The 27,227-nt window shown below is 49.2% G+C and overlaps 2 protein-coding genes and 1 long non-coding RNA gene across 3 annotated transcripts; all 3 read right to left on the reverse strand.

Annotated features, from left to right (window-relative positions):
* Positions 1 to 217: 217 nt before the first annotated feature.
* Positions 218 to 1,888, reverse strand: LOC141916300 (uncharacterized). Its single transcript, XM_074808651.1, is given in 8 exon segments — positions 218 to 362; positions 365 to 424; positions 474 to 640; positions 642 to 802; positions 805 to 920; positions 923 to 999; positions 1,093 to 1,265; positions 1,607 to 1,888. Coding segments are annotated over 8 exon segments (1,128 nt in total). The 3' UTR covers positions 218 to 270.
* A 381-nt stretch (positions 1,889 to 2,269) lies between these two features.
* Positions 2,270 to 4,355, reverse strand: LOC141916422 (uncharacterized). The gene is made up of 2 exons (XR_012621117.1): positions 3,704 to 4,355; positions 2,270 to 2,490 (listed from the first exon to the last, which is right to left on the reverse strand). It is a non-coding gene; the product is annotated as an uncharacterized LOC141916422 (long non-coding RNA).
* Positions 4,356 to 4,500: 145 nt separating this feature from the next.
* On the reverse strand, positions 4,501 to 26,345 carry PIAS4 (protein inhibitor of activated STAT 4). The gene is made up of 11 exons (XM_074808673.1): positions 26,284 to 26,345; positions 22,454 to 22,889; positions 16,413 to 16,497; positions 14,627 to 14,668; positions 14,122 to 14,212; positions 13,651 to 13,779; positions 13,461 to 13,566; positions 10,014 to 10,087; positions 9,693 to 9,853; positions 6,091 to 6,221; positions 4,501 to 5,188 (listed from the first exon to the last, which is right to left on the reverse strand). Exons 1-11 carry the CDS (start codon positions 26,308 to 26,310, stop codon positions 4,983 to 4,985), a joined length of 1,488 nt encoding a protein of 495 aa, XP_074664774.1. The 5' UTR covers positions 26,311 to 26,345; the 3' UTR covers positions 4,501 to 4,982.
* Positions 26,346 to 27,227: the final 882 nt, after the last annotated feature.

Consider the following 27,227-nt stretch of genomic DNA (forward strand, 5'->3'; position numbering starts at 1 on the left):
GGGGAGCGCTGGTGGCACCGAGGGAACCCCACAAATCAAGCCCCAAAAATCCTTCTGCCACCCTGTCCCTGAGCCAGACCCAGCCTGGCCTCCAGCTCCCCCCTCATCGCTGCCATCCCCCGGACCCCCCCCCGAGCCTTGTGCCCCCCCCCCCCCAGAGGGCACGGCCAATGTTAACGGATTAATTTGTGTCATAAGCTTCCTAGTTCTCGGGAGCACGAAGAGCTTTGGGGGTTTATCTCCCGGGATTTAGTGGCCGACTCGTCTTTCTTAGCGAGACGCCCTAATGCCACTTAACACCTGGGAGCTGCGATTTTCATTAGGGGCGTCAGGGACAATTAGTAAGAAAATAATTAGGGCAGGGGCCTGCCGCTGGAGGGTCTAAGCCCCATATGTGCCTGGGCCCACGGGGGGGTGGGGACCCCTCCCCACGGGTGACACCGCTGGGATGGAGCCAAGCCCCACGGGGGGACACATGGGGGTGGGTCCCCTGCGGAGGTCAGACCCTGGGGAGGTGGGGGGGGTCCCTGTGGGGGGTCCCCATTGGGGCGTGGGGACAAGGGGGGGTGTTGGGGGGGTCGTGTACCCCAGGCTCTGGCCCCGTCCCGGCACATCGGGATTCATTGGTGATGGGGGGGACACATGTGACCCCTTGGCTTGGTGTGGGGGGGCAGCACAAGGCAAGTGACATCCAGTGTCCCTGAGCAGGTCCCGCCACTTTCTGGGGGTCCCCATCTAGGCACCCCCCCAGCCCTGAGCAGGGCGGGGGGGCTACAGGAAGGGGGGCCGGGGAAGGAGGGGGAAGGAGCCAGTGGAGCAGGGACCCGTCCCCAGCCCCAGCGTGGCCGCTCGGGCAGGCAGCAGTGGGGGGCCGCGGGCAGGGCGAGGGGGGGCAGCGCAGGCAGGGCGAGGGGGGGGCCGGGGGGCACCGGGGGGCAGCAGGGGCAGCAGCAGCCGAGGCCGTACAGGGCGTAGGGGTGGTAGTAGCCGACGTTCACCCTGCGAGGGGAAACAGAGCACCCGGGTCAGCCCCGAGCCCCAAACCCCTCTGCGACCCGCCCCCCCCAGGGTCCCCCACCCCACCCTGCTCACCTGCGGACGCGCCGCCGGGCCCGCCGGCGATGGTAGTCACCTTTGGCGAAATCCTCCAGGTTGGCGGGGTGGATGGCCCAGAAGTGGCCTTTGCCGTTGTCGCTGCGGCCGGCTTTGACGAAGCACTCGTTAAGGGAGAGGTTGTGGCGGACGCTGTTGCGCCAGCTCTTCTCCTGGGCCGAGAGGCACCGTCAGCCCGCCCGTGGCCACCACAGCCCCGCCGCACCCGCCCCACGCACCTCCAGGACGTCAGTAGGCACCAGAGTGAACAGCGCCTGACCCGCCTGTTGAAACCGGCCCCCTGGCACCGCTTGAAACTGTCCCGCGATCCAGACGCCAGCACACGCGTTATCCCGGTGGATTGGGGTCAGCAGAGATGGGGTGAGTCGAGCCCAGCCCCGTCCCCCAACCAACACCAGCACCCTGGGCTCAGTTCTGTTTGCCCACCCCAAACCACCAAAACTGGGGAAAAAACCCTCAAAAACGGGTCCGCTCCAGCATCGCAGCCCCTCACCTTGTTCTTGAAGTAGGGGTAGTTGTCCATGATCCACTGGTAGATGTCAGAGAGCAGCAGCTTCTTCTCCGGGGAGGAGAGGATGGCGGTGGAGATGAGGGCGATGTAGGACTGCGACGGCTTGTCCCCAGGCTCCGGCAGGGGCCGGGGGGCTGGTGGGGGGCTGTGGGTGGGGGGAGACGGGGTGCAAAGGGGGCCCCCCTCACCCCGCTCCGCCAGCAGGGACTCGATGGTGAAGGAGGCCCCGGGCGGGCGCCGTCCCCCGGGCCCCGTGTCCCCCATGGTCCCTGCGCCAGCCACAGGGGAGACCTCCTGGCCCGGGCCGGTAATTAGTGCAGATTACAGGGTTTGCTAATTGTGTTTTCACAAACGGGCTGCCTTCGCAAAGCAGGCTGTTTATCTGGCAAAGCCCCGGGTTTAGTGGGATTTGGACCTTTAAGCCTCATAAATAAAATGATTAATCCGCTGGAGGTGGAGGAATTCGAAGTGGCACCGAGGTGCCCGCGGGGACGGGGCCCTCGCGCCCACCTCACTCTCGGGGGTCCGACTGCTCCCCCCATCCCAGAGGCTGCCCTGGGACCCTCCTGCCCCACGCCCAGACCCCCCCAGGCTCATTTTGGGGCTGAGGACCCCGGGGAGAAATCCCAACAAGCCAACACCGAATTAAATGTAAATCTTTCTTTTTATTTAACAAACACTATAATTTGAACTTTGAAGAATGTGTACTGAGGGAAAGAAAAATAATTTTCTTTTTGTTTTTTCTCTTCTCTTTACAAAAAAAAGAAAAAAACAGGATATAAGAAAAAACATATGTACAGGAAGAGCTGGCCAACTCAAACAGAAAGCAGTAACAGAAGCATGATGTTTCCAAACAGTGGCTTGGCCTGGAAAATTTAAAAGCAATTAAATTAGAATACAAATATTAGAAAAAAAACTGGACTCTAAAGCTACTGTGCAGCCAGGGATGCGAGCCACAGAACTTTATACAGTAAAACTTAATTTTTGAGCTCTACCCAGGTTTTTTTTTAGTTTTAATCCCCTTTCCCGCCCCCGCCCCCATTTAAACCTGAAAACATATTGCTTACACGCAAACAGAAAAAAAAAAAAAAAAGAGAAGAAAAAGAAAAGCCTATGTCATACAAATAAAAAGAGTTTCTCTGTGCGAGCAAGACTGGAAACAGCGGAAGAGCTGCCCGCTCCCCCCTGCCCACGGCTGCCGGCCGGGACACCCTTGCAAGATGCCTGGGGAGAAAGCGTGGGGTTTTTTTTTTTTTTAATTCCCCCCCCCCCCGCTTTTGCCTTCAAGTTTTCATTTGCTGAGACAAAACAGAGATGGGCAGGAAGGGCTGGGAGAGCCGGACGCTCCCTCTGCCAGCGGCTGCAGCCCGAGGCGGGGCCCCGCGCGCTCCCGTGCTGGGCAGGGGGTGCGGGGATCCCACCCCACACGCGGGAGAGACTGGGGAGAATTTGGAGAAGAAACCTCCAAACATGCCAGGTCGAAGCTTCCTGCTCAACAGCGTTTAGAGGATAATTCTTTGCTTTTGGGCAAGTCACTAACAAGGATTTAAAATAGTTCTGGGTGGACCTTGGTGGCTTTTCTGTCGCCGTGAGCTCGGCCGCGCTTCGCTTTGTCTCCAAGAGGACGAGCGCTGGGGAAAGCGTCGCCGCTTCGGTTCTGCCGTTTCGCCGCCCCGGCTGCAGGGAGGCGAGGGCCGAGGGGAGGCAGAGGGGGTTGGGGTGCCGGCAGGGCTGTCCCCACACCGGGCTCCGGCAGCGCCCAGCGGCACCGAGCGCCCCTCGCCCAGAGCTCGGGGTGGGGGGGGGGGGGGGGGGTCGCGGTTCAGCAGCCGGACGCTGCCCCGGCCGCAGCGGTGCCCCCGACATCGGGCATGGGGCACGGCTCCTGCTCGGCCAACCCGTCCCCCGTGGGCGCAGAGGCACGGGCCGGCTTCCTTCCAACGTTTATTCCCATCTAGGGATGAGAAAAGTCAGCGAGGTCCAAAGCAAAACAGAGTTCAGAGGCGTTAGTGGGAAGAGCAGAGCCGCTTACGCAAAGTTAATTACAAAAATTCTCTAAGACAAAGTCAAAAAGGTTACCATTTGGAAACTCAAACGCAACAACATTTTGCCATCAAGAGCATAGCAGTAGCTTTGGGTCTGGGACCAAAGTCTTGAACAGAGAAGTGGAAAGTCCAGAGGCTGTTAACACGTGGTCGCAGGGCTCCACGCATCGTCCCTCGGCTCTGTCCTCAACACCCTGCCAACAGTGCCGCCAGCAGCGCGGTGCCGGGCCGCACACTGGTTCGTGACTGAAAGAAACCTGAATTGGAGTTTACCGAGGTAGTTGGCTAGAAACTGAGATTCCCCCACCTGGCATTTTCTCGAAGGCCCAAGCACCCCTCGCCCCCACCCCGCTCCTCCTCACGTGCCAGGTGTCCAGCTGTCCTGCAGGTCACTGCCACCGCCTCCAGAAACAAAGCCTTCTCAAAGAAAAGGGAATGCGCAGCCCTTTTAAGTCTTCAAAAACACCAAGTTATTGCACTTCAAAAATACAACAGGTTTGTGGTTCGAGCCCTCCCCACCCCTCCCCATGGCTTCTGCTCAACTAAAACGATTCACTACGCACAATTTCTACGTTACCTTCGGATTAGGTTAAAAGATTCAAAACGTGTCTCTTTACATGAGGTGCAGAGCTGCTGGAGCTCCTATCTAGAACAGTGCGATTCCAATCGTACATCTCTTCCCTTTCACCCCGTGCCCCCCGTCCCCACCCCTAAAAATCCCCTCTATGCTTGCCGGGTTATACAAACCTCCCTCACCCACCCCCCCCTCTCCTGCCCCTCTCCCCGCTCCCCCCGCCCTCCCCACCCCGGACTCACACGTCCAGCAAAAACTTTAGATTAATTAAGGAATGGTTATTTAACAAGACAATAAAAATGCACACAGCTTTGGAGATGCACGGGAGTTAGATGTCCTGTAGATCTGCAGGTGAACTCCACCGATTCAAACCGTCCTGGCGAAGGGCAGCAGAGACCAGCAAGCTGTGGATTCTGACTGCCTGGCTTAAGACACTTTCCTTACTTCAGGCTCCAGTTCAGGGTCAGGCTTTGAGTGGGGTCGTTTTCCAACCAAGAAGCAGCTCAATGGTTTGTTTTTCATTTGTGGGTTGTTTTTTTTTTTTTTCTTTTTCTCTGTTTTTTGTATTTTTTTTTCCTCTTTTTCTCTTGTTTTAATGATTAATTTGGAATAGGAAAGTCAAAGGAAATCAGGGAGGAAGGGAGATGAGGTGGGAGAGGACATTCTCCCCCTCCTCCAGTTTAATAAGCACCAGAGTATTCAAGTCTGTCCATTCTGAGATTCAGAGCTGCTTCCGCAGTCAGCAGGCAGAAACTAAACCTTTCTCATAAGAGCAGCGTCGTTTTGGTTGGGGTCCCTCATCATCGTCATCTTCTTCCTCGTCTTCCTCCTCCTCTTCCTCCGATGATGAGCTGTCCAGTGTTAAATCCACAACGTCGGCAGTGGCCTTGCCGTTCTCACCGTTACCGTTAGGAGTGGGCAACAGCCCGTTCACATCTGAAGAACCTGAAAGAGGTGGGGGAAGAGAGGACTAGTTAAGACGCTTCAGGCCCAGTTTAGGGGGTGCTCTGTTACTCTTGGTCTCTCACGGCTGCGTGGCACTTGGACTAGAGTCGTTCGGTCGGAAGGGACCTACAACCATCATCTAGACCAACGGCCTGACCACCTCAGGGCTGACCAAAAGATAAAGCTCGTTCCTAAGGGTGTTGTCCAAACGTTTCTTAAACACAGAGAGGCCTGGGGCATGGACCACCTCTCAAGGAAGCCTGTTCTGGTGTTTGACCACCCTTTTGGTAAAGAAATGCTTCCTGATGTCCAGTCTAAGGGGTGCACGAAACAAACTCTGTTCAAGCAGCTGTCAAAGAGTAGAGCCAAGGCCCCAAACCCGATGCTCTATCTGAGGTCAGAACTTGCTACGGTGCCCAACGGCACCTGCCTGAGAACCGGGAACTGGCTCGGCCAAAGCAAGAAGCTACACAACCCCCCTGCCAACCCCCTCAGCAGACACCCCCACTGCTCGAGGACCCGCCTTGTGCAGGCTGCCCAGACAGTCCATCTAGTCAAAATCCAATTTTCCCACAAAAAAAAAGTTCAGTGCTGTTCTGGGCTGGTGTTGCCGATGATGTTTCAGGGGTCACGTACTGACAAACTCGTTCAATGTCATTCTGGCAACAACCCAGGTTTGCTGAATAACCCACAGGGAATCCGCAGGGATGCGACGAACAGGCGACGCTGTTCATTTCTGGAGAGGCTGAAAACAAAGGGGCTGTCCAGAGGAAGCTCTCCAAGAGCCAAACTCACGTTAAGCTATCACACAGCTTTTCCCCAGCCAGTTGGGGAACTCTAGTTTTGCAATTTGTGAACGTTTCCTACAGTCATTTAAAGTCTTTAGCCCCAGAGATACTCACCTAGAACTAATATTGGACACTGAGGGCTGCAGCTCCGCTCTTTCTCGGCTCTGATGGGGCACCAGGAGCCATCCACCAGGTACTCTATTTCATCTGCATCTTCACATTCTGTCAGGATCTTTGACAGGAGCCTGGACAGGAGAAAAGATGTCACCTATTAAGCGCGAGGCGATCAGCAGAATGCATTTAGTGATGGGCCATCAACCTGGATCTTCACCTTAAAGAGCCCTAAATTTAAAAGATATTTGGTGTTAGCAGAAGGCTGCCAGACAGACAACCCTTGCAGTCAAGGGCTTGTTTTATTTCCCATAAACAAGTACAGGTTCTGACAGTGCAAGCCATCCCCGTCCTTTCTGACAACGTACCTAAGCCGTGAACTAACATTTTAATTATGTGCAATTAGAAGACAGTCTTGCCTCTTCACCCAGTTTCCCAAGTCTGTGGCACTGCTTCCAGACAGACGGCTGATGCCCCATCTAGAGCTGTGTCAGGGCTGGTGCAGGAACATTCACACCAAGGGAAAAGACAAAATATCCCATGACATTAGGAAACAAGCAATCCAACAAGCACCACTTCATGTCTTTCCTATTTTTATTTCCCAAAGCCTCCACAGCAGCCACCAAAATAATATATGCAGCCTCCTGCAACAGAAAAAACCCCATGTTCACCACTGAAAACAGACCCAGTGTAGATAGCTCGATGTCAGCCATCTCTCGTTGCAGAGACACTAACCTGAACCCTTCCTCTGGCTCACTGTGCCTCAAACTGGGTACTTGTTTTATTCCAGTACGTCCCACCGTTTGCCTGGGATGGTTATTTGGACACACTATTGGAACCACTGTTCTGCAAGGCCTTACTGACTTCTGGATTTGAGCATTTCCTTTCAGTATAAAGGAGAATGAATAGCAAAAATCTTACAAGCTCAAGAAAACTATTTGTGGCACACTAGTGGGAGAAACTTTCTGCTTTCCCCCAGCTCAAAGGAAATGTGTTTCCACAGACAGTCCCATCATCCAGCAGAGCAGCCACCAAGGCTGCAATTCCAAAAAAGCTGACAAGGTCCAGAGGATCTTAGACTTGACCAACCACCTCTCTCCTCAAGAGCCTACACCCCTTTTTTGACTAACAACATCCAGCTGTGACTGCCAGGTTCCCTCCAGCTTACTTTCAGGGAGGTCTAAAAGCTCCCTTCATCCAACAGAACCAGCACTGAAACCCAGGCTTGAGCACTGCAGAGCAGGGACAAAGAACTCTGCTGAGCCTTCACCAGTGATGACGACCTCCTCCTCGTCCAGGAGGGACACGTGCATTGCTGACCTGTGGAGGTTCCACAATCCAGCCCCTCGTACTTTCCCCTTCAGCCTCAGCAGCCTCGTTAGAGATCTCAAAGGAACTGGATTTTCCTGTCGGTGTTGGCCAGAGGACAAAGCAAACAGGTTATCTATGCCTAGGCTGCTTCAGACGGTCTAAAAAGCCACAACTGCTGGATCAAATCAGTACCTACAAATGAAGCAATGCTCAGAATATTATCAGCCTGGCCCTGGGAATATACCACCCAGGAGGAGACTTGTCTGCTCACTTCGCTGCCTTCTGTGCCAAGGGAGCTGGATGCACCTGAACAATTTTTCTAAACTCTTCCTACTTTTGAGGGAACCTGCATTAGCGGCCAATTATACAAGCCATGAGGGTGGAGATCATTTTCCCAAAGCCAAGAACGATGCACCTTGCTCCACCAGCCCCCAGGGTTGCTCTCAGCTTGGCTAGCACCACTGTGGATGTCAGTGGTCCCAGCCCATAAAACAGGCTCCCTGCATTTTGAGGCAAAGCAGCTTCTTCTGGGGGGTGGGTGGAGATTACTGTTCGCATTAATTCACTCCTTGTTCCTTCCTTTACTCTTGGACAAAAGTCAGGCAATTTATTGTGCTCTTCTCTAGAGACAGACTCTGGAATCCACATTTCTGGAGCTGACAAGCATCGTTGCCAGCTTTCTGGCTTGCCTCAGGTGGCCCCTGCTGTCAGCCTCGCTCGTTCTGCAGCCTGCGTGGAGGACCCCATCCACCAGGTCTGCAACGAGGGGAGGGAGATGTCCCGGGTTTCAGGGTAATCCTCTTGGCACACAGCTGCATTTTTAAGCTTTCCAGTATCAAACCTCACCCCGAGATATGAGCATCCCCTCCAAAGTGTTCTCGTACTGCCGAACTGCAGCACGCCAGCTCTCCTGGCTTATGGTGAATCTCTGCTCTTCTCTTTGGTGAAAAGACAGAGCAAACAACTCCAGTCCCAAGATATGGGAAACACCATTCCCATATGGACTGAAACCAGATGACAAGTTGAGTGCCAAGACTAAAGCAACCTTTCCCCAATTCAGGGCCCACCCTTTTCCAAATGCTGTTTGGAATTGAATTTGCTTTAAACCCCTCTTGTGCTTTTACAGCACTGCTCCAACTGTGCCACAATCAAAATGAGACAGCAGAAAGAGAACATTCCCTGTTCAGAAGAGACAGGGGCTGCCTCGCTGGGAACGCTGAGGATGAGGATGCTGGTGTGGCTCTGTCCTTCTGGCCCACTATGGGGCAGGCAGTAGCCCCAGGACAGCAGCCAGACCCAAACGCACAGCTGGGGAAAAACCTCACGGCCCGCCCTTCACAAACCCACTCTGAAAGCGCTGTAACAAAAGCCGGTTCCCTCCCGGCACACCCCATTTGCCTGACAAGTGCACCAGTGTCCCCTCCCACACCAAGGGGGCTGGTGACCCCCAGGGCCCCCTGAGCACCCCAGGTCCTGCTGCACAGGCTCAGCCTGCTAGCAAGGATCAACCACCACTGCATGTCCCCACAGAAACCAGGGTGGGAGGCCCAGGGAGCCTGGGTAGATCCACAAAACCTCCAGCCTGGACAATATATCCAAAGCATTTTAGTTCTGTCCCTCCAGTGCATCTGAAGCTCCTGTTTTTCTCCCCCTACAGGCATCCAAAACACAGAAACAGTCCCTACTGAGACATCCTTCCCTTCCCTGACATGAAGATAGTCTCAATGGCCACGGAAATTGTGCTGCAACGGTCACACAGACTGTACAAAAATCTTTCCAAATACTGCATTTGTAACTCTGTCTCGGGGACTATTATGTTGCATGACGTTTGGTTTAATAGCTGGCAGAGAAGATCCCCCAGTCACATTTACATCATGCCAAGAGTCACTTGTGAGCTGATGAGCACCTCACACCGACAAGAAAACAGGAGGATGTTCCCTATCAAAAAAATCACCTTATCGGGTGCCTATAAAGTGGTTTATTCCACACAGCGTGATATCGGTCAGCCAAGGTGGCTAGTTGTGTGGGTTCATCAGCCTGATGAAGAGTGAAGGCAGTAAATGCTTGATTCTCAAAACACTTTAGTGTAATCCAAACATTAAGAATGGCAGACAAACAGTCAAGTCTTGCTCTAACGCACCGAGACAATTAAGTCAGAATATTATATGCCAGCAGAATAAGCTTCCAACTTTGTTTCGAGATGAATTTCAATCAGATGCACAGACCAAAAGACAAGATGCCACACCCAGCAGAGAAAAGAAAGGGGCTGAAGACAGAGAAGTGTGTGCACTCACCCATCAATTATTAGCTGGTCGTAGGGTGCTGGTTTGTCACACACAGGGCACATCCATGTGGGCTTTTTCTCATTCATCTGTAGGTAGAAGACTGCATCAAAGCACTGCAGGTGTGCACAGGTCTCTGCCCGGCATGGGACAGACAGCCGCATCTTCACTAGCTGTTGAACCAAAGAGCAGAAGATCAGCACTAAAACCTGCCCAAGTTATCACCAGACAGTTCTCCTCCTAAGCAAAAAGGTTCGTTAGCTTGCTGGTCTAGCAGCAGAATAGAGTTTCTTGACAAAAAAAACCAGATTAAAATATTTTGCAAAGACTTACCGGACAGATAAGAGAGACACGAACACCTGTAGTGGCAATTTCACTGTCTGGATCCAAGCGTAGCTTCTCTTTTACTGCAGCAAGAGTAGAGAGCACAAAATTTAACAGACGCAAACTGAAACCTTGGAAACAACGTGTAGCACAGGTCAGGGGCTCACCGACAGCCCTTGGCTGCGTACAAGTCACCTTCCCCACAGATGACGGCCTCTGCCAGTCAGGGACAGAGGACATCGGAGACAAAGCTGTTGTGTGGGACCAGGCTTGTGCAACCTGCAGAGCTCAGTAGAGACGCTGCTTGGCCAGCCAAAACCTTGTGCGTGATGAGGCAGTTCACGGTCTACAGGCCAGCTGGAGTATTTATTGGCTGAGGAATCTCACATTTACTTACAGACCTCCCTTTCCAACGACCCAGGTCTCCCAGCACATGCTGCCTCTCATCCAGGCAGAGCAAGTGAAGGAGCTGGGATGGACTTAGGTGTTGGGATGAGGGCAACCATCCGCATGCTGTCTGCTAGCTACACTTAATGCTCTCAGCAACGCTTCCACCTCTTATTTACAAGCTACGGGCTGGGTGGCTGGGGTACACAGAGGAAATCACACTGCTGACCGGCTGTTTCACGTTAATATTATACCAAGGCAGCCAACTGGGAGTTAACTTTGTCCCCCTTCAGAGGGGACTAAGACACCCACATACCTGGACTTGCCACAGGAAGGGAAAAGAATGGGCAGACAGAGCTCTAGCACATGGCAAGACTTCTGCAACGAAGTCAGGTTAGGCTTATCTGGTCATTAGCATAAGCATGATGATTTCATTCCCTTCTGAGACCAGTGACAATAGGACAGGGTTAACCGCCTGCCCCTGCCCCCTGATTTTCAGAGAAAGTCCCCCCAGAAGCGAGCAAACACAGGATACAGTCAAATTGACAGGAAACCACATCCCATCATTTCCCCACCCAATAAACAAGCCTCCTCTTAGCGCTACTGGGCTGTAACTCTTCAGTTTATATGCTGGCCAGCTCATTTATTCCAGCAGACTGTTTCACAGGAACCACAAACAGACCCAGAGGTACCAGGGCAAACAGCTCAAAGAGCAAGGCAGCCATGCAAAAACAGTCACAAGCAACGATCCAGCATATATTTGGAAAGAATCAGAGGTTAGGAAAGGAGGTAGAGAATCCTGCCCCCGCTGCTGCACCCCAAAAGGAAAACCCGGAGGAGCTGCAGGCAAATCAAAGAGAGCAGCAGACATGCAGGTCCCACACGTGCAGGTCCTGCATCAAGGTGCTGAATCAAGACAGAAAAATAGCTTTAAAGTACTACACAACTCCTAAAGAGCAGCTGCTGCTAACACTGCTGTCTGAAAAGGCCTTTGACACTTCCATCACCATTTTTCTTTGGAGCAAGTCAACCATTTATTTTGACCTTTTCAGATCATAACAAGACGTCTCCAGACAATGAGGCTACATGCAGTTTTGCAACACACAGCTCTAATTAGAGAGTGACTTCTCAGATGTGAAATTCCCATGAGATTACAAGATTTGGTGGCGTTTCCTTCACATTAGGAGACTTTTCATCCAAGCTTAATTTTTCATAAAGTTCTTTGTAAGAGCATTCTCTGTGCATCAATTACTATGATACATGGAAAGGAGAAACGGGCATTTTCTAGGACCTCCTGATTAGAATCAAGCTGTTTTAAGACTGTTTTTGGATCCGCAGCCGTGTCTGTAAGCATCTCTGTTTCCAGACAACGTGCCTATACTAAAGTCAACAGAAGCATATGCAAAGGCAGATGAGTCAGCCCCGAGATGCAACCGAAGGCAAAGGGTAGCTTTAGTGCATACTGAGGGACACTGCAGTCAACGTGATATGGAATCATTTGTGGAACAGACCAGAGCCATAAAAACAAAGTTTACAAGCTACTTGTGCTTGCCAGTTTCAGATGTCCAAACAACTTCCAAGCAGTAACAGGCTAAAGGAACTGAATCAAGACAACATTCCTATTTGGTTAAATTTAAGGTCACCAAATGCAATTCATCCCTGCCCCCAAGTCCAGCCAAAGCTGTTCTCTAGCTCAGTAGAGCTGGAGGCACACGCTTGTTACTGAGTGGAAAAGGCAGAAAAGCTGCTGTCACTCTCAGACTGAGAGGCCATCCTGCAAGTGCTCGCTTTAAAGGGAACGGCACGTACTGCTGAGCCTGCTTTCAAGAAGTGTCAGAGAAGAGTGACAGGATCCTCTGCAGCTTAGGACAACTCAAAAGCTCTGCTCAATTCTTCTAAGGTTCTGGTGAACAGCAAAAAAGGGAGCACAGCGAGTGCCTCAGGCTTCTGAGTATGCTGGATATTTAACAAATGGAAATTTTCATTTCTTCTGTCAATAGGTAAGTGCCAGCTGTCAGAGCGGTCCAATATGATCAAGACTGCCACAGACACTATTCGGTGTGGCACACAGATATAGCAGCGTTCAGCATCTGCTGCAGAAATCCTGCACTTAGCACGAAGATCAAGAGCTTGGCTGAAGCAGGAGCGTGTCCCACAATGTGCATTAGGCATCTGAAGACTGGACATGCCTGAAATCATCATCTCGCCTGGGAACTACAATCCATCTTCAAGATTCTGTTTCTTATACTCGGTAAGAGCCATCCATGATCTGAACAGTATGTCTGAAAGACCATCACGATCCGTGGTGTTAGTTCTCCCATGCAGAACTAAATAGCAAGAATGCTCTCTCCAGTAACATTAAGTAACCGGCAATCCTCCAGCCTCTCATGAGCTGCAAGTCAGATTCTGCCTTGGAAAGGTAATTTCCCCTCATTTTCAATAATGTTTTGCATTTGCCTCATACCACGATGATTTACCTGAGTGGTCTAGGATAAGCATCTCTCGGGATCATCTCTTCTCTGAAGCTCTCAACGCATATCAAAGTGCTGGTGGTGAAACCCCACTGCCAGCCCCTAGGATTCACGAGGGGTTGGGGCAGCAGGACATTTTCACCAGGATCCCTTGCTCCAGAAATCTCCTTTGGAAATAGTGCGGGTCAAGGCCGAGGCGCTGTGGTAATGTTCGTCAGCTCATAATTACTCAGGTGAAGGCATGAAGCCATTCGCGTCAGAACGACACTGGCCCTCAGCGGCACTCGCCACGATACGACCTGGGGATAAATTCTAAATCCAACTAAAGTGATTCAGAGCTTCTGCAGAGCCACGAGAAACGCGCGCTGCAGAAGCGCTGCACTTTCACACAGATTTGGGGCAATTTCACACGACTGACATACAGCTTAGCAAGTCTGCTCAAATAAAAAGTGTTTTTATACAACTGGAGGAAAGAAATTGTACAAAACTTGGCAGCTCTTCCCAAGCACATTTCTAGCAGCCTGGCTATTAGGAGTGGTGCAGTCTGACAGGCACACAGCGGACCTCCCCGAGCCACCTCATCAACAGACATACTCACCAAGTGCTTTGCAAAGTTCTGGATGTTTGATCCCGATGGTTTTCAACCTCTGCAGCAGCTCTGCTGAGGTCATCTGCCGCACTAGGTACAGCCCCACCGAATAGCTCTAATGAGAGAAGGAAGGGAAAGCATGAGCGAGGCTGCTCTCTACTCATCTGGGCAGTTCTGTGCCATTTCCTTCAGCACGTACCTTCCCGTAATTCCCCCAGGTAACGGTGATGCGATTGGTCGCTGCAGACAAGTACATGAGGTGGGTGAGGTTGATGGGACGACAGGGCCTTTTAGGTTCCACTCCAGGTTTGTTTGATGGATAGTAGCCCTAAGGCAGAAAGATTATTTTTTTTTTTTTTAAACTCAAGATGCTTCTACAGGAGTAGATCTATTCATCTTCACTAAATTCTACTCACCCACAATTTTCAAGGAGGGGGGTAGAAGGGAGCTGAACAGTCAGACCAAGCACAAAGTAAAAAGGATCGAGTCTTTTTGCAAGAACAGTTTATTAACGACATAGCTAATCCATTAGAAAAATTAGCTTTAAACTAAGCAGCTCATTTTTATATTCTGGCTTCTTGTCTGCATTCATCAAGAAACCAATTTCCTTCTAAATTACACAAATCCTTCCAAAGTTGCAATGTCACACCTCCTGGCTGAGCTGACTTACCGGCACAGAGCAGTAACTATGATTCACTTTCACTGCAATGTTCGGAGGGTACTGATCCTCCTGAGGAGAACTAGTGTCTGTGTAACAGATTCTGTAAAGAAATGACACGTCTCTCAATATCCCCATGCTGTTTGCATGTTCAAAGCTCTCTGCACATCAACAGCTACCAGCAACCAACCATCACCACACCAACCCATGCTCCCTCGTCTGGCCAAAGCAAAGCCAATTCCACTCAGCTCTCCCAGATCGGACGCAGGTTTGATACCTGGGCAGTAAAATCTGACACACTGCTGTATTCTACTGCAGCACTAACTCAAGCAGTACATGTAGAAAGAGGTTAGAAAGTAGAGTTTAAGATGCTTGCGTTAGTACGTGAACAAACAGTTTACTCTAAGCTATCTTTGTAGCTATGAAAACCACACTGAAAATTAATGTATTTTTGTAGTGCATTCCCTCCTCCCCTGTTCTGCACCTGATGTTAAATCAACCCCATGCTCGGACATACCTTAGCACAACCTGAACTGATTTCACACCGGGTTGCAACTCCCTGGTAAATTAAAGAAGAAACAGAAAAATTAATTATGTAGGAAAAACCCCAAAACAACAACAACAAACCACCACAAAAAACCCCAAAACCCAGAACAACCAAAATCAGCTGTCCCTTTTCCCAGACTGAACAGTTTTAGGTCTTTTTTTTTTTTTTTAATAGACCTTTAAGGAATTACTTTACAGAATTTATTTAAATTGTACAATTCCCCCTGCAAATATCAGTGGTCCTGCAATTTTTTTTTCCCCTAACGCATCATCCTAACAAGCCTTTCTCTGGGTTTTCAAACCTGTAAAGGTGTTGGATGAAAGATATCAATTTGCCTGGCATCCTTCTGCTGATTTGTAAGCATTTACAAAAACTAGGTTTTAAGGTCAGGTCTACCTGTTCTTTCAAGACTCTCTTTGTTCAATTATTCAGCTAAAGCTGTTCATGCAAACCAAGGAAGCAAGTATTATGGCACCAGAACAACTGTTAATATTGCTGACTCCAGTAGTGCTATTCATAACAGGATTTCAACTGTTATCAGGAAAGCAACATCTCAGAACAAGGGTATTTTTTTAGGATGCAAAACACACAGGTGCAAAACATACTCTAATTTCTGTCCAGGATGCAAAGCATTAGATAAGATCCCCAAATTAATCTTGATTTGCCTCTAAAAGTGTTTCACGTTCCAATTCAGTGTTTTAATATAAATGTTTTGATTCTGGGGGTGGAAGGGATGGAACCTCAGTTCAGCTGACAGACAGGAGCTGATGTAGCAGTTTTTGATCTGGGGGAAACACATCTGGGTACCACCCCCAAGCAGTGGAAAACGGACCTGTGCTGAGCGATCATTCCAGGCTCTCACCAAAACCCTTGCTATGAAATATTTACGCTGTTACTGACAGTGAACATTTTCTCACAGATATACGGAGAAAAGAGCGTCAAGACTCAGCTACAACACATGTAGTCTTTTATTTATCACCCCTAAAGACTTCTGTGGTATACCATTTCCTTTCTGTTAAGTCTTCAAACAGCTTCCCCTGCACTGCTTCTGTTGACCTACTGGGATCGCAACAGCAATCAAGCACTGGATATTCAAGAAACATCATCTTTCTCCGACTCTACGATAAGAGTATGATTTTATCGTAAAGAGAAATACTTAAAGGTTTTACGCTTAGTTTTGGAGTACCTCTTCTGCGTCATTGTCCTTTCACAGTAGCAAGGACCAAGGGAGCAGGTCAGCAAAAGAGGAAGTCTTACTGCCTGCATCTCTTAGGCATTCATTGTTTGAATCAAAAGCTGCATCACGACAGAGGTCAGGGTAAATCCTGATCGGTGCAAGATGTTTTCTTATGCAGTTACTATAGCATCCTTTACAACAAGGAAGCTTTCTTTCAGATGCAAACAGCGTTACATGTATCGCTTTTGAACTTTTGATGCAAAGAAAAATCCGAAAATATTCACAACACAAGCTCAACAGAGAATTCAGGTCATCAACGGTTTCATACTGCTTTTCCTGCCCAAATGTACTATTCAAAAGCAAGGTTAGAGGAGCAGAAGTGAAACTTAGGGACTTAGATGGGTAAAATTGTACCTCCCACCTCCCCCAAAGCTATTTGCTTTACATGGGAAGTGGCCTGTCTGCTACCGTCCTCAAACAGCGTTTCCTTGCTGAGAACAAAAGTTTCCACAGAGAGGGAACACAGAGGAATTATACAGCTACATTTTTCTTGAACTGTTAATACACAACGAGAAGTACCTGGAATTTCTGATCAGCTCCACTTGTCTTGGTGTTAATGCAAAAATGCACGGACTTTCCTGAAGCTTCTCATTATTCTGTGGAACTGAAGAGGAAAAAGAAAAGACTGTACATCAAACTGATAATAACTAGCTCTTCTTACATTGCTAAGCACAAGGTGATTTTTTTATGTTCTGAGCTATGTTTACTTCTAAGCCTTGTTTTCTCCCACACAGCTGCGCAAGAACTCCAATCATCATGCATTTTGCTAAATCTACTGTTGATTACAGCTTTGCTCATTTGCTTGCCTGCTTTGCTAGTTAGCACACTAATAGTACACAGTGGATTTGGACCTGCTTTTTCCTTTTTCCTCCCCTCAAATAATCAATGAGCCAACAATCATGTGCTCATACAAGAACAAATCAGAAGTGGCATCACAGTGTGGAGACTAGAACTCAAAGAAGCGTGAGAAGAGATCTATGCATGACATGAAAGCATGAAACCACCAGACTGATCAGACTGATTCTGGAAAAGAAAGGAAACAACAACAACAATCAGCTTCGATAATAAAAAAGCATCACAAAAACCAGCTGTAAGAGACAAAACATGACTTACAAACACATGACCTTGAGGGTGCATTTATAGGTAGGGTGTTACAGCACTCCACTTTCACAAACACTTAAATGAGAACCCAGCATTAATTGGCCTTCTAGCCGTTCACAATTTTAAGATCAAATGCATTTAACATGGTTAAAATGAAGTTTGAGATGTGAAAAACTCGGTACAACTTCTGCTTAGTACCTTTTATTAAATTCAAATATGCTAAATTTTATTGTCAGTACACGTTTCCAACTTAAGTGGAGGCCCTGAGCTGGTGAAAGTCACAGGATAAACACAAAGAGCAGGAAGTGATAAAACAGCTTTTTTTTTTCTTTTTAGCAAGAATTGGATTTTTTTTTTCTTTGCATCATTTCATTTGCTAGTTTATTCAAAGCCAATATACCAGAATTTGAGAAGTGAAAAGTGTGCTTTGCTGTCTATGAGTAAGATGAGATGAAGGAAGGATAAAATCTCAGCAGCTCTAAGATCTTGGAAGACACGGTGACAACCTGATTCACTGACTACAGACACTTCCCTTTGGTAATTTGGCTTCAAAACTGCAAAAAGGGAAATAAAAAATTAAGGTATCTTTATGGACTTTTAATTTCATTCCAGTTTCCATCTAAATGTCTCTTGACCAAAACAACCAGTGAGAAGTAAAGCATTTCATAAGGACTTATTTTTAGACAGCGATGAATGATAAGAACTACAAAAAAATCTTTTTAATATTGTTGCTTAAGTAACTGTCTATGGACACACTGTCCTCCTGATTGTTGACGAAGACAAAGCAAACCTGCTTAGGAAAACTGAGAAGCCGTTCATGTTTTATTTTGCATTTATATCAGCCCACCCTTCTTTCACAAAAAAGGGTGGCTCGAAGCAGGCTGCCTGCAGCACTGACTGGCCCTGTTAGAGGATGCCATCAGCAACAGAAGCCAAACCCTGTGAAGTAGCCAATAAATTTGCTATCACCTCTCCAGCAAAATATTCTAGCATTAGAATCAGCACACTACTGAATTTCAACACAGGTAATTTGCTCTCTTCTGCTGACACCACCAGAAGCGAGCGGCGCTCCGGGGCTGAGGCTGCCAGGCCACCGCTACCACGTCTGGGATACTACGGCGAGTCCACACAGCGGTCCTGGCTGCGAGGCACCAGATCCCGAGGGGCTACACAGTTTGACTGTGCAACCACCGGTACAGGAGAACAAAAAATAATCAGGCGCCTACATTTCTCTACAACTACTTGGTTAGGAACTCTCCTCTTTGTGAGTGAGGTAAGAGAAATGAGCAGCAGCAGCACGTGCTCCCCGTTTACTCTATTTCTCGCTGTGAAAGACCCTTCTCCAGGCGAGAATCGAGGGGGACTTCTCAGCTGTGCTCACAGAAAGCTGCTGCAGGGTCACACAAAGCACTCCTGGACAAAAAACAGCCGAAGGCAAAACAAAAACCAAGAAGATATGGACTCGGGATGTGTCCGTGCATACCTTGTTGCCAACAGCAATCAGCACTGGATGCTTCGGAGAAAAGTGAAAGAGAACATTCCCCAAAAGACCAGAAGAAAAACCTCTCTGAGACAGACCTGGGTAAAGACCCAATTCTCCTTCAAAATCTTAATGCTGGAAAATAACCCCGGGAAGTATGCTTTCAGGGTGCCTAATCAGCTATTCATTTCTTTGCTGAGAAGCCAGGAAAAAAATTTACAGTTTTTTAAAGCTACATATTTTAAGATAACCGAGTTTCACCCTTTTTCCAGGACAGATGCCTCAGCACACAACTCAGTTCCTTGACTTATAAAACGGCTGCTGGGATCAATTTATTTAACAGTTGACAATAGCAGGAAATCAATTTTTAAGACTGAGCTCAATCAGCAATCCTCAGAATGAGTCAAGACATAAAACTTCCAAAACCCAAAAGGACTTGGCAAACCACGTTCAAGATTTTAGCCCAACGTAATTGCGATGGATTCCCATCCTGAGAAGCCAACCTCATCTGCAGCTCTCGATCTGGCAGGCTAGACCATGGCACACAAAATAAGGACTACATTGATTTCAGGGTTTTAAGGTTTCCCTACACCAAGGCTGGTTTTGGTTTGTTTCTTTGTTTGCTTTAATGTAACATTCCTCACTATTATACTGATTGGTCAAACTTGCTAAAGGCATTATACACCCCCAGGAAAGAGAGATCATATTGTCATCACCGTGGCTAGAGATCCCAAAGGTCATCAGCCAGAGATGAGCTGCCGGCAGGAGGCTTCTGTAGGGCTGAGGAGCTTGTTGCGAGTCCCCACTCACCTCCCGCCACCCAGAACAGCCCACCTCAGGGCACAATACAATATACAGGTGGGTTGGTTTTTTTTCCCCTCCTTGGCTGTTGGAACTACTCTGACTAGACTGAAGGGCATTTGCGTTCATGTGGGTCTGGGGAGATGGGGCGAGTTGACTGTATGGCATCTTTTATTTTTGGAAGCGGCAGAAGCGCTCATTTCAACGCGCACCGCAGTCTGTTTAGGTGGATATAGCAACAGAGGGAGCGCGTGCTTTTGCTGGGATTCCTCGGAGCTCGCTCAACGCAGCGGTGTTTGCTCCGCAGTCAGGGGAAGGCGGTTCCCTTTGGTGGCCCCATTTACAGCGACTGAAGTCCTGTTTCAGAGGAGGGGGCTGGAGCAGCAGCGTTTCTACTTGCAGATGAGAGAAGAGCAATGCCACCACTCCAAGGCAGGTATTATCAAAGGGAAAAAACCAAACAAATCCTGTTTACACTGACAGTGGCAGGACCTCCCAGCCTACATGGCCTTCTGCTCCCACAGCTGCACCACAAGATCTCCTCTGGCATGCCTCCAGGAGAAGACCAGCAGCCTTGGTATCTGCAGCAAGTACAGGCTGTCACAGCTAACATTCCAAACAAAAAAATCATTCAGAATTCCTTACAGCACACTATTACTGTCAAAAACTATTCACACTGCTTTACCCCAAAAGTAAGTACACTTATCAGCAAGGTGCTCAGATACCACAGAGCTCACATACACACTCCACTTGTTAGTTACTTAAAACACAATGCAGGAAAGATATTAGTATTCATTCCCTCTAAAAAGGTATCTGATCAATCTTAATTTTAAGCCTTATCTACCCAGGAGAATTGCGGTGATTTCAATAAATTAGAAGAATTCTTTCATGTTGACATCCTTAGACCAAACCAGAAAGCTGCGGCAGAAGCTGTTTGCACGTAGATAACTCAGATGCTAAACTCAATACTTAAATTGACTGAAATTGTGTGTGCAGTTGCCAAATATGAGGTATTAGTTGGTTCACAATGGACCTAATTTATCTGCTTTTAGCTGAAGCCACCTTTGTCTACAAGTATAATAGTAATTTGATAATTCTTCAGGGAATCTGCTTGCCTACAGACCAAATTAGGCATCACCCACCTCACCTTTGATCTCAAGGCAATCATCTCAAAGAGGCAAGAGAGCCTTTTCATTAATAAAGATGCTTCCATTTGAAGTCCAGAACATATAAATTAAGCTTCCCCTGCTCCCACCACGGCTATATGCTTAAAATACCTCTTTTGTAGCCTAGGCAAATGGGGTATTTCAACAGCAGCTGGGTGCTTCTAAATGGACCCGAGATCTTAAATCTCCTTCAGATACATCCATGTTGCAAGTTTCTGAGGTTGACAAGGAGCTTATGTTTGGTCCAGACACAGAATGGGAAATCTGAGCAACAAAGCATGAACTGGTGCAGCTTCCATACAGAAAAATATTTCATTTTCCTCAGAGCGCTTTGTTTTATCATCCTTCCACACTAAGCAGAGCCCCATACAAGCATAACTTCTAATGTCAAAGTTATTCCAGCAGCCAGCTGTTCCAGGTAGCAATGGGGAGCAGCTGGTATCTAGGCACTGTTGAAATAACCCCAGTTTTACAGAGAAACAAATGCTTCTTTATTCACATCAGCACAGGCAGAAGGAATTATAGTTGCAGGTCACCAGGTTGGGAAAATTAAACGAGTGTCTAGAAGGTGTCGTTAGGTTCTGAACAGCTGACCGGGACAATGAAGGCTGAACATCTGTTCATACCCAGCTACTCACCACCAATCCCCCACCGTTAAGCAGAAAACACTCTCATCAAAAGGGAAAATGAGTCAAATATGCTTTAGGGAACAAGCTGACCCAGGGGAGGTGTCAGCTAACAGAGGTGAGATACTAAATTTAATGAGACCTTGGTTCTGAACTGCTGTAGAAGATTTAATGTCAACTTCTAATGAAATGTGTTAATCACAGTAAGTATATCCAGGCTCTTCTCCTATCTCTGGATGTTTCCACCTCTTGAAAATTTATTCTCCTTCAAAAGACTACATGTACATTCCTGACTAACAAATGCCACCCCACATTTAAGACTGAACTAACCCATTCCCCAAACAGCATTTCAAATATTTTAGCTTTACACGGGCAGTCCTTGACTGTCTAAATGGCCCCAGCATTAACATATTTAATGCCTCCAAATGGAGATGAAAATTACATAAAGTCTAACGAATTGGTCTTTTTTTTTTTTTTTTTGCACCTGCACAATCATATCTTCATCTATATTTTTTTCCCCTCCAATCCACACACACACTAAGCATTTTTTCAAAGACAGACCAGGTTCCCAAGTTCTAGATTAATTTAGTAGTGAAGCCTGATATTACCACATTGACTTTATGAGACACGGCAGCTCAGCAGAGTACAATGTATTTCTCCTCTGTATTCACTGTCTTTGCTATGAGAACATTATATTTAACATCAGTGACAATACTGTTTATCAGAATTAAAATAATGAAAAGTCAGACTCCTAGCGCCAGGGTGGGAAAAATTCTTTCAGTTTTCCTAGTTGCTCCTCAAAATACAGAGCATCATGCAAAAATAATTGTGACAAGCAAAAGAAAGAAAAAAAAAAAGGTCAGAAATACTGTTTGAGGTATGTACCACCCTCTTCTATCCATAGAAGGCTTTAGGTCAGGTATTTTAAGCACTGAAAAATAGCATTAGTGTAGAATAAGCCAGCATACTTGCTCAGCACAGGTGCGACACCAACAAAGAAAGATTTTCATCAATATACTGCCCAGTTACAGAGAGGGAGACAGATGAGGATTCACAGCAAAAGACTGCAACATGTAACACAGCAGCATTTCCAATGAAGATATGAAAACTACAGCCAAACAAGATGGGCTTTCAAATTACATCTCAAAGCGACCACATTCCTGTTCTAAGGCAAGGAAAAAAATAAACAGATGTAAATATTCTTCTCTAAATTCTGAGGGGAGAGAGGGGGGAGAGGAGGGCATCCACCACCACATTAATCAGTCCCTCCTCTGTCACACGGCTTTACAAATCCTTGAAAACACTGTCACCTTTTTGACACTTAAACTCGTTTCACTCTTCTCTCCCAGAGTCCATCGTGAACGCACCAGCATATCGAAAACTCACCTAATTCTGTTGGCTTCAACAGTTCATCCAGGGTCGTATAGAAGGGAAGTTTCACCAGCCGAACTTCAGGCTTTGCAACTTTGGGTGGCAACCTTCCCAGTCCGTTAAGGTATTTCCCATAGAGCGCAGGATAGTCAATATTAGTAGTGGAGATAGAAGTCCGAGCAACGGTGCTCCCGCGGTCGTACGATGAATGTATGGAGAGTGCCTCGGGAGACCGGTGCTGCTGTGGCTGAGGCTGCGCGACTTCAGAGCTCTTCTTGGCATAGCGAGTCTCATAGAGCTCCTTAATTTTCTTGAAAACTTCAGGGCTGCAGTCAAATTGGACCAATTGCAATGCTCTGGTGACTAGTTCATGTTTAAGTCCGCTTTTACTCCTGCCAACAAAACCCAGCAACATCTGAAGATCTGAGACTCGGAAACTCATCACCATGTTCTAGGGGATAAAAAATTAAAAACGTTCTTACAGTTATAAAAGGCAAAGTGTCAGTCTCACTATACTCTATAATTGGAATTCAAAATACTAAAAAATCCCTTATAAGATAGTCACCAAACCTTCTGTTCAAATCAGCTGTTGTTCACCTGATTAGCATCCCATTTCTTAGGTACTTGTTTGAGCAAAGCAAATACAGAGGAGATCACCAGTTGAAATATCACCAGAGAAATACCATGACAGTCATTGAATTACTCAAAAATCATCTGTGATAAATGCCAAGCATCCTCAAGACAGGTCGACTGGAAGGGTGACCACAAAGGAAAACAGCTCAAACAGCAGGCCCCACACATGAAAGAGCACATCCACTCCTTTACCACAGAGGCTCAGAGCATCCAAAATTCCCAGGTAACAGAAGAGAGCTACATTAAAAACTTCACATTAAATGGTATTAGTGTAAGGCAGAGGAAGAAAACAAACATGAACTGGAAAGCAGATGACATTTAAGTGAACTGTGGCCGCCAATCCTTTCGTACTGTATTTCAGTGCAGCGGTACATTATCTGTACAGGCAAAAAAACCTCTCCAGAATCCTTCCTACACATAGAGGATCTGTAAAAAAATATCATGTATTTTAGACTATGGAAAGATATTAAAAGACTATTAAAGCAAGCAGTATGTTCCCATGAGAACAATGCCTCCCAAACTCTATTTGGGTGCCTTGCCAAGCACTCCCCTGTCATCACAGCCAGTAGCTGTCTTTGTTGTCGCACTGGTATTATCAATTTCAGTGTTTTGATAAGCAGTAAAAAAACCAACTCTATCTTCAAAAATTTACACTCTTGCTGCTGTGGAAACTCAGAAGGCCTGTAACTGGCAGCAGATTCAAAGACCATACCATACTATACTACACAGCAACTTTCCATCAGACTAAGAACTAGAAATTATTTCTGTTAAAACTACTGCTAATCTGGTCAGATTGATGTTTCAGTTCTCTCTTATGACAAAACAGCCTTATGAATGCACAAGACAAGCTTATCAAGTACGTGTTTTTGAAAACTCAAGCTGCCCTGAAAACATACTTGATAGGTACCCAGACATATTCACTCAACATCCTTCCTAGTCTGTGGAAAACACAGAATTCAAGCAGAAAGCCCAGCTGTCCCACAGTTAAAAAAAAACAAACAACAAAAACAACCACCAGAGATCCAGCAGGTCTCTTTTCCCTAACCTAGAATCCGCTCTTGTTCGGGGATTACATTTTAAAAAAACCCAAACCAACATATAAGTCAGATTTCTGTGAAAGTTAAGAGTAGCCTTGCAATTTCCTGGAATAAAACAGATACAGATTTTTATTATTTTTTAAATTAACAAAGCTACTACTGACTCCAGAAACATTTGACAGCTGCTTTTGCATGTGTGGGAATTAGACTATAGAGAAAATGCCATTTCATTTTCTCCTTTTTCATGAAATCTGTCATTTATAGCTGGAAGCCCAAAAGATGTTACACAAATGTCACTGGCTGTAGTTAAAATTTTTGGCAGTCATGATGTGTCCCAAAATACCTTTGATGAGATGAAAAAAAGGCAGATAACTTTCAAGAGGAGAGAAAGGCTGTTTAATTGCCAGAAAGTCAGGATTCAAGAGATCTGAATTCATATTGCTGCTTCGCTAGCTACCACCTGTGCAATCTTGGAGAAATCTAGTTTCTGTGTCTCAGTTCTCTTCAACTACAAAATGGAGAGCATATTGCCCTCTCTGAGGAACTTCTGAGGATAAGCAGCGTATTTGCAAAGATAAATACATTAAGGAAGTGACATATGTCAACAGCACGGTACCAGGGAAGTCACAGAGCACAGCAGACAGGTATTCCTGCACTCACTGCTCCTACGGCACTGGTCACCTGGGACTGCCAGTGTGTAAAGCAGAGTCTGAGCTGACAGTCTTCTGCAGTTTACATTTTGAAGGATTTAAGATCCCGAAGGATGACTAGATTTAAGCAGTAATAGAAGAACAAGCTTCAGACAAAGAAAACCTGTCACTGAGGCTTGGACCTACACGTTAGTATGAGCAGGAGAGAGATCACATTAACTACTGAGATTGTTAACGCTAAAGTCTACTCCTCCCCTGAGGAAGCCTTGCATGGGAGCAGCAAAGTGTCCATCAAACACGCGCTGTGGGGGCAGCCACGCCGCCTTGGAAGCCCATCTCCTCCTCTGGAGTCCTGGGCTCACTCACAACACCGAGAGGGGCCCAAGAGCAGGGAAGGGAGTAGTGCCTCTTAAAACAAGCCTCTTCCAAATCTTATTTTTGCAGCCATCTAGCCACATCCTCACTGATGAGCCGGCCCCACAGGCACTAAACACTTTCCATCCCTTGGCGTTGCTCCGTAAGCGCCCTCAGCACCAGCTTCCCCACGACGCTGGTGGGTAAAGCCCGCTCAAGTGCTGCCAGCGGGTCCTCCGCAGTGCCACGCACCCGCAGCGGGACGCGGAGAAGTCCCCGCTCCCAGAGAGGTGCCAGTGAACGGGGACCCAGAGGGAAAAGGAGCAACCCGAAGCCACGCAGGGACACTCTCCCCGAGAAGGCCCAATGGGGTGCACAAGACACCTTGGCAGCACAACGCAACTTCAGACACATTTGCTATGAAGACGTTTCACCTCACCCCACTGCAGAGGGGCCTCAGAGGCTGCCCCAAGCCCCACCACTACGGGGAGCCCGGGGGCTCTGCCCCAACACTCCCAGCGCCGGGCGCTGCTCGTCCCACCACCACCCCCCAGCCACGGTGAGACGGGTAAAGCCGAGCCGGGGCCGCTGCGATGGCGCCCGAGCCCTCCGCCCGCCCGGCCCGGCTGGACAGCTCCGCTCCGCGCCCCGGCCGCCGCCGAGCGCCCCCGCGCCCCCGCACCGCTCAGGGAGCCCAGGACAGGCCGCGGAAGGGTGTCTGGGCACCGGGCACGACTAGCCCGGGGCTCCGCGGGGAGAAGGTGAGGAGTCCGGGGAGCAGGGGACGGAGCTCCGCCGGGCGGCGGGGGAAAACCACCTGCGCTAATTAATCACTGGGAATTAACTGCGGGAGAGGCCGGGGCCCGGCCCGGCGGCCCAGGGGCAGGACTAGGGGCGGGGGGGCTCTCCGGGGCTGCGAGCCGGACCGGGCTGGGCCCGGGGTCCAGCGGGGGCTACGACCGGGCCCGGAGCCCGGGGCGGGGCAGCCCCTGAGGTAAAAGGGGGGGGTGGGGGTGGGGGGGCGGTCCCGGGGCGCCGCCCCCCGACTCTCACCGCCGGGACCGGGGCCAGGGCCGAGGCCGTGCCGCCCGCCCGCGGTCCCCGCGCCGGGTGCCGCCCTGCCCAGTCCGGCCCAGGCCTGGCCGGCGGGGCGGGGGCACGGCTCACTCACTTTCGCCTCCACCAGCTCCGCCGCCATCTTGGCCTCCAGCGTCCACCGCGCCGGGAGCCGCCGCCGAGTCACGTGACGCCCACGGCGGGGGAGGGGCCGCGAGCGGCGCGCGCCACCCAATCGGCGCGCGCGCTCCGCTCCCCGCGGGCCGCGGCCTCACCGCGCACGCGCCGCGGCCCCGCCCCGCCCGGCCCCGCCCCCCCGGGGAGCTTAAAGGGACCGCGCCCCGCGAACCGGGGACGGGGAGTGGTGGCTCTTGGGGTTGTATCTGGCGGGAGCGGGGCTGGGAGCGTGTCCCCGCCCCGCAGCGAGCAAGAGGGCGAGAGCAAGAGGGCAGGTGGTGGCGCAGTCCCCCGGGAGCGATGTGTGGTGCCCCCAAAATGGCGGCAGGTGGATGCCCCTGGCCGGGCCAGGCCCCGCCGCGCCCGGTGTCATCCCGGGCCTGCCCCCGGGGCTGGGGGGCTTGTTCCGAGGCCCCGCTGCCTTGTGCCGGTCCCTCCGCGGCCCTGGAGTGTGGCCGGGCCCTGCCGAGCCTCCCTGCTGAGGAGGGCAGCACTGGAGGGGCCTGGCTGAGGTGGGGGGCCCGGGAGGGCTGGGCAGGGGCTCCCCTTGCACCCTGGCTCCTGGCTGGATGTTGGGATGCTTGGTTCAGCCTGGGGTGTTGTTGGCACTGATGCCTGAGGGCAGTTTTTTTCTCAAAACCAGGGAGCACCAGATCTCATCACTTGTAGTTTTGCTGGGAAACGCTTTTGAAGAGCAGGCAGTTGTTACAAGCTTTTCTGGAGAGAAAACGCTCTGGAGAAGAACCCAAGACAACAGCACTTTTGGATCTGTGCCAGTCAGAGAGGGACCTGGGGGGTTTGGTTGACAGCCGGCTGAACAGGAGCCAGCAGTGTGCCCAGGTGGCCAAAAAGGCCAATGGTATCCTGGCTTGTATCAGCAAT

This window comes from Strix aluco, chromosome 29, assembly GCF_031877795.1.
Source record: "Strix aluco isolate bStrAlu1 chromosome 29, bStrAlu1.hap1, whole genome shotgun sequence".
Taxonomy (NCBI): domain Eukaryota; kingdom Metazoa; phylum Chordata; class Aves; order Strigiformes; family Strigidae; genus Strix; species Strix aluco.